Source organism: Hylaeus volcanicus, chromosome 2 (assembly GCF_026283585.1).
Source record: "Hylaeus volcanicus isolate JK05 chromosome 2, UHH_iyHylVolc1.0_haploid, whole genome shotgun sequence".
Lineage (NCBI taxonomy): Eukaryota > Metazoa > Arthropoda > Insecta > Hymenoptera > Colletidae > Hylaeus > Hylaeus volcanicus.
Window position 1 is genome coordinate 1,919,650 of NC_071977.1, and position 7,081 is coordinate 1,926,730.

The following is a 7,081-nucleotide window of genomic DNA, read 5'->3' on the forward strand; positions in this document are numbered from 1 at the left end:
ATTTTGTAAAATATATCGTGATCGATATATCGATGTTGAAAATATTATAACGAATATAATTTTCTTGAATGCCGCTTCTCCAATTAGCTCCAATTAGCTTGAAATGACTTGAACTGTTGTTTTTTATAAATCACACGAATGCTTCATTTTTATATATCGCAAGAGAGAATTAATTCACCCGGTCGATGAATGTGACACGTGTTAATTTTGCAGGTTTGGTCATGGGCGAGATGAGATCGTTATGGTCGGACGGGATCTTGGAATACGTATCTGATCTCTGGAACGTGGTGGACTTCATTCAGAACGTGTTTTATGTAATCTGGGTAGTGTTGAGGCTGACAGCGTGGATTATAGTTCAGGTGTGCTTCGTGATTCCTGATTTTATAAGTAAAATATTTGCTTCGCTTCGTCCTTCATATAAATTCCTGTCGTGGATTCCACTCTGACTCTCGTATGGATTTTCAATCGACGATTTGAAAAATCAAATGCGAAATCAATTCGTAGCATAGGAAACTTGAACTAATAATTATAGAAACGAATCAATCCAGAGATTTCGAAACGATCACTTTGAAACTGTATCCTCGACAGAGGGAGTACTGGAGTGGCGTGGATCCTTGGTATCCCAGAGATCAATGGCACGCCTTCGATCCCATGCTGCTTTCCGAAGGAGCCTTCGCCGCAGGAATGATTTTCAGGTAACTTTCTCTCGGCGTAAAATAAAAATATCCACTAATTAAATAGGCGATCACGAATCACTGTATCGAATCGAAGACGTTGTTTCCAGTTTTTTGAAGCTCGTTCACATATTCAGCGTGAATCCCCACCTCGGTCCGCTCCAAATTTCCCTGGGGAGGATGATAATAGACATTATCAAGTTCTTCTTCATCTACACGCTGGTCCTGTTCGCCTTCGGTTGCGGTGAGTATCCAGTCGGCGTTCACTTATTCATCGTCCACGTTCCCACGGGTCCGTCGCGGCGTCTCTACACCCTGAAGACACGCTACCCTTCGCGAAAAACGCGTCTCCTTCTTTATTAAACGTAGCCCGTCGATTATTAATCGGCAGTAAAGAGATTTAAGTCCGTTTACGCGAAACTCAGGAATGAATCAGCTGATGTGGTACTACGCGGACCTGGAGAAGATGAAGTGCTACAGCATAAAGGGCTTCCCCGATCTGCCCGACTTTGACAATCAGGAAAAAGCGTGCTCCATTTGGAGACGTTTCGCTAAGTACGTATCGGAAATTTAGAAGAGTACAGAAGGAGGAGCGAAAAGTGGTGCACTGTCTGTAAACTTATCCAATATGAAATATATAATAAATACATTGTCGGATTTAATAAAAATAGGGGGTAGTTGATAGCTTTGTCTTGAACTCTCAAAAATTAGACGAACACCGCTTCTCGCTTCGCTCCTTTAAAAAAAATATGTTTCCCTAACGAAAAATACCAGCAGAATATTCTAAATTTTCTTTGCAAACACTTTCAGCTTATTCGAGACGTCGCAATCGCTTTTCTGGGCCAGTTTCGGTATGGTGGACCTGATGTCCTTCGACCTGACGGGAATAAAAAGCTTCACGAGGTTCTGGGCGCTGCTCATGTTCGGCTCCTACTCCGTGATCAATGTCATCGTTCTCCTCAACATGCTGATCGCTATGATGTCCAATTCCTATCAAATCATCTCGGTATAACGATCGGATATTTATTTTCAGCGGTTTATGCCACCCTTTAAAACGTGCAACACGTCTTACCGGTGCAACTTTCAGGAAAGAGCCGATACGGAATGGAAGTTTGCCAGAAGCCACCTGTGGATGAGCTACTTCGAAGACGGTGACACGGTGCCACCTCCCTTCAATATGGTCCCGACCGGCAAAACGTTCACCAAAATCTTCTCTTGCGGAAAAACCGGCCGTCAGACGAAATCTCTGATCGTACGTGTTCCATTATTGATTCCTGTGAAGCAGAGGAAAATAAATAAAGAGTTTTATTTTACTATCGAGAGCTGGCCTGTAGAGCGGTTGCCTGCTGCCAGGGGCAACGCTCCGTGCCTGGTAGCGAGCAACTCCAAACACAGATCGACTAGAACGAAAACCTGAAAACTTCAATTCAAGGTTTAGTATTACGATAAATGACTTTGTAAACAATTTCTAGAAAAAATCGAGGGAAAAGGCGCTGGCGAGGCACGACACGGTCATGCGACTTCTGATACGACGTTACGTGACCGCCGAGCAAAGGAAACGCGATGATTTTGGCATCACCGAGGACGATGTGATCGAGATAAGGCAGGACATCTCTACATTGCGATACGAGTTGATCGATATCCTTCGGCAGAACGGAATGAGAACACCGCAGTTCGACAAACAGGAGGCGGCGCGTAGGTTTTCCATGATTTTCGTTAACAAAGAATAGATATATTTTCGTATATTTATTTAATTTAAAGAATAGATATATCCAAGACGTTAGAATCTATTTAATCGGGAAATCATTTCTTTCGTCAGTGTCTGGTAAGAAGGGTCGAGTGATGGAACGTCGTCTCCAGAAGGACTTCCAGATCGGTATAGTGGAGGGCATAGTGAACGCCGTGATCCAAAGCGAGAAAGAACCTAAAGACGTGTTCAGCCAGATCGCCAAGGCGATAGGTCGTAAGAGCAGTGGAAGCAAGAAGGATTGGAACGCCGTTGTCAGGAAGAACACCATCGTGAGGGATCCGATTGGTAGCACGAGCGAGGCGTCGATGAAACGACGCAGCATTCGTCGGCTACCTCATCAGGCCAATTCGGACCTAGCGTCGTTGGATCCTAATCGTCTGGTCGACTACAATCCAAACCTGACGGAAGTCTCGCCGACCACCAGGATCGCCTACGCGAAGTTCATGATGAGTCGAATGAAACCAGGGGCTGAGCCAGATGGCGAAGGTGATTACGCAACCATTCTAAATGATAATAAACTTAATTTTGTACTATTTTCTAGAACCGTGTTGATTATGTTCACATGGAGGCTAAAATCGATATCAACATTAATAAGTGTCCTTGATATCGACTGGTCAACTTGCTTGTAGACGAGTGAATAATTTATAAAAAAAAAAAAAAAAGTGCTTCAATTATCGAATCAAATTTCTTTGACCTTGCAGAGGTCAAGGAAGAAGAAGAGGGCGGCGAGCGTGCCACGAAAGTGAGCATTCAGGAACCGGATCGTCCTGTGCCAATGCTGAAGAAGAGCCTGCTGAAGTCAATGAGCGGTGGCAGCTTGGACAAAGGAGGCGAGAAGTCGGTGTCCATCGAAGTGAGGTCGCCCTCGCCGATACCTGAGGACCCTAGAGAGGACGACGCGACGAGGTCACCGCAGGGTAAGGCTGGCGCTGCCAAACCGAAGCCTGGACCTAGCCAGCCACCGAAGAAAGAGGACGAAGGGAAGAAAGAGGACGGGGACAAGAAGAAGGACGATGACGAGGCTAAGAAGAAGAAAGAGGAGGAGGAGAAGAAGAAAAAGGAGGAGGCGGAGAAGAAGAAGAAGGAAGAGGAGAAGAAGAAGAAGGAGGAGGAGGAGAAGAAGAAGAAGGAGGGCGGCGACAAGAAGGAAGGCGGGGAGGAGAAGAAGGAAGGTGGGGAGGAGAAGAAGGAAGGTAAAGAGGACAAGAAGGACTCCGGTGATCAAGCAGCCAAACCTCCACCTCCAGAAGATAACGTACCGGTTGCTACTACGAAACTGCGTGGAAAGTCAAAGGCTACTGGTCAAATCATGGGCGGATGGATCTGAACTCTCTACGTTGAATCGTTCGTTACAAAGCTGGTGTGAGATTTTTTTTTTTTAAATACTCTCTATTCATGAATTCTATTAAAAAGTAGATCTCACGCGAAAGAAATTATTCGAAATTTTATTCTTACTTCGATTTATTCAAAGAAATGAAAATTTGTTCAAAGACGTCGAAATTTTATTCTTACTTCGATTTATTCAAAGAAATGAAAATTTGTTCAAAGACGTCGAAATTTGAAATCTTGGAACAAAGGAAGACTTGCACCGGCATCGTAACGAACGGTTTCTTACTTATCAATAGAAGGAAAACGTTGGCTGACCCGGTACCATGACTACGACGTTCGATATCGATCTAAAGAGCACGACACGCGACTACCCAAGTTTCGTACTTTCGTATTTTTTTGTAATACTACGCATTTCTACAACACGACCGATGCTAATCATAGCTTGACACCAGATCACCCTAAGACCTCGAGAAGATTAAGCGTAGCTGTTCGAGATTTCCAAACGATTAATCCGTGCCTAAAGGCAATTATCTTTCAGCGATAAGAAAGTATTGTATTCCTCTCACGCTCATCGTTTTCCGTCTATTCTTTCTCTCGGTATACGTGATTAGTTTCGTCGTCGATCTCGTCGACGCAAGGTGATACTTTTGTGCACTGTTCTAGAGATAAATCACCATTCGTCCATCGATCCATCGATATACTCATCTTTCTATTCGCATACACTTAGCACCGCTGCCAACGTTACGCGGACTCTGTCGGTTTCACGAAATTCCATTTAATCGATAGGAGCTTAAGAGTCGATCTTTTTTAAAAAACAGAAACAACTTGTACGTATATATAAATTCTTATTCTACATAGAATGTTTACAACTAGCTCAACATGTATATTAGTGGTAAATAAAGAAAATGGAAATAAAAATAAATAAATTAACATGACTCGATCCACGGCTGGTACATGCTTCGTTACGCGCAGCCTCCGCATAATACTGACCTAAACGTCCTGAAAACATTTTTATTCTCAACTTTTCGTAAAAGATACTTTTTTCTTTATGGTGATCAATTTTCAATTATCGCCTTCCTCTGACTTCTGACGTTGTAACGTTGTATATAAAAAAGATTTTAACGATATACCTTCTCTTTCCCACTTTTGCCATCCTCGTTTGAGCGTTGCTGGAGCCGTTCTTTTTTCTGTTCACCATTTTGTCTTCCTACAAGGAGAAACGAAATTTATAACTCGACCGAAAACTTCTCGTAGAGTTTAAAATTCTTACGTCCACTAGCTGGCCGACGAGGAAGTCCTTCAACATGCGTTTGGCGTCCGAGGAGTGGCCAAAATCGTCGAATCCAGCTGTCGCGTCTTGTCCTGCGTATTCGTCGATCAATTCTGGACCACCAGGATGCTGCAACCAACGTCGAATACCATTTAAATATAAAATTCAGTTGAGAACAGAATCCAGTACCTGGACTCCTCTCTGCTTCCGATTAATGATGTTCCTTAATCGATATTGTAGATATGGAATCACTCGACGCCTTCCATGTCACGTTTGGAACAAATTTACGGGTCATGGATCGCTTTCAAAAAGCATTAGGTAGACCGAAAAGTAATGTCGTTTCTTTTACGTTAGATTCAAACTTTCCAATTTTCGCAGCCTTCGTCACCTAGTGTGCAAATTTTCGATGCCAGAAAAATCAATGAGCTGATAAATGATAAACAAATATTTAAGGTGGCAAAAACGACACTACTTTCCAGTCCACCTAATATATCCTAACACTAGTCTAGCATTTCCTAGTCCTAACAATAATCCTAACACAGATTCCCAAAGAGATCCGTCACCTTACGTCTGATAATCGGAACACTCGATTCTCACTTTTTTCTTTTTAAGCGTACCTTGGCTTTGTAATCGGTGACATCGTAGACGTTGTCGTGGATCACGATCCAGGTCCTTGATCCATCGTTCCCATCGCGTTGCTCTACCTCCCTCAGCGTGTACCGTAACAGTTCGCTCATCGTTTCGGAAACTAACGCTCGATCGATCTCGTCGCGTTTGAACGTCGTATAAATCGGATTTAATTACGCGAACAACTCGAGATCTCGACGCTCGCAGCGAATCCCGAGCGCTCGGACCGATGGATCATTGAGAACAATGCGGGATGAACGATCGCGATCGAACGTAAGGAAAATCTGAATGATAAAAAAACTGACCGTGATCGGTGTCGCGTATGTAGATAAACGGAGATAGCGCGTGTCACGTACTTGATTAGGAATCAATTACGGAATTCCGAGAGGAAACTTTTGTCGTTATCTATTTATAAACACGGTACTTTAGGAAATCCCATTAAGAAATACGATAATAGTATTAGTTTCCTGTTTAACATGCTTCTATCGTGTGTTTTTTTTTCTTTTTGTTTTATTTGTTACATATAGGATCCTTCTATTTCAAGGGATAAGGACGATGATCACCAGTGATCATTGATCCAGTAGATTTTCAAATAACTGACTAAGGAGATTATTCGAAATTTGCGTGTTTCAAAAACGACTCAGTAACAGAGGAGTGTTACAAAGTATCCAAACTTTATAATTAGGGTGATTTATGCGGGATGTGGGAGCTGGATGATTGTCATTCAACTGAATTTATTATTGAAATCAAATTAACGTGATACAATGAAACTGTACCAATATATTTTTAATAAATAATAATACATCATTTTTCGCGGAATGTAAGAGTAGAGGATCAATCGCCTCTAAACAGAGAATGTAATTAATACTCGAACTAAACATATTGATAATACTCCATGTAAACTGATAATGCAAATGACGTTGATTACAGTACAGCAAAGGGGGAAATACCACTGTTTGTAATTACAAGTTCATTCGGTTCGAGCTCATGCAACTCGTTGGGAATCAGGAAAACGTCAACAACTGATGTTCATTGCATAACATAAATCACGATGTAATTATTTGTGATTCCCCGACCAAAGGATAAACACAAAATATCAAATCGAAGTTCGGCGAACAGATAATTATCTTATAAGTTCTCCATATTTTCCTTGTATGGAATCGAAGTACTTATTCTAAATTATTAATTATACTCCATACGATTTTAATAAACGGTTAGTGGCGTCGTCAGTGGTGGAACGCCCAAGTTTGTCCTGAAAATAGTTCCCTCTTTTGCGGCTAGATGGCGCCACTAACTAATACATCGATAATTATTCCTGCATTTAATAACTATGCGCATAAGTGATAAATTAGATGTATTAAGTAATATATTATAGTATTATAAAGTAAAGAGTCATACTTATTACGTAATTATCAAAAAAAGAATAATTTT

The 7,081-nt window shown here is 41.8% G+C and overlaps 2 protein-coding genes across 3 annotated transcripts in view; one reads left to right on the plus strand and one right to left on the minus strand.

Annotated features, from left to right (window-relative positions):
- LOC128872070 (transient receptor potential protein) overlaps positions 1 to 4,661 on the plus strand; it is a 10,610-nt gene extending 5,949 nt beyond the window's left edge. The window contains exons 10-18 of one of the 2 annotated variants that reach the window (XM_054114393.1): positions 214 to 359; positions 589 to 695; positions 785 to 918; positions 1,100 to 1,229; positions 1,485 to 1,680; positions 1,762 to 1,926; positions 2,147 to 2,369; positions 2,494 to 2,910; positions 3,126 to 3,751. In XM_054114393.1, coding sequence (XP_053970368.1) covers positions 214 to 359; positions 589 to 695; positions 785 to 918; positions 1,100 to 1,229; positions 1,485 to 1,680; positions 1,762 to 1,926; positions 2,147 to 2,369; positions 2,494 to 2,910; positions 3,126 to 3,751 — 2,144 coding nt within the window. Of the gene's footprint in view, positions 1 to 213; positions 360 to 588; positions 696 to 784; positions 919 to 1,099; positions 1,230 to 1,484; positions 1,681 to 1,761; positions 1,927 to 2,146; positions 2,370 to 2,493; positions 2,911 to 3,125 lie in introns of both variants that reach the window. The other variant, XM_054114392.1, reaches the window with a different exon arrangement.
- On the minus strand, positions 4,613 to 6,448 carry LOC128872072 (cytochrome b5-like). Its single transcript, XM_054114396.1, has 4 exons — positions 5,641 to 6,448; positions 5,024 to 5,152; positions 4,884 to 4,960; positions 4,613 to 4,752 (listed from the first exon to the last, which is right to left on the minus strand). Exons 1-4 carry the CDS (start codon positions 5,758 to 5,760, stop codon positions 4,716 to 4,718), a joined length of 363 nt encoding a protein of 120 aa, XP_053970371.1. The 5' UTR covers positions 5,761 to 6,448; the 3' UTR covers positions 4,613 to 4,715.
- Positions 6,449 to 7,081: the final 633 nt, after the last annotated feature.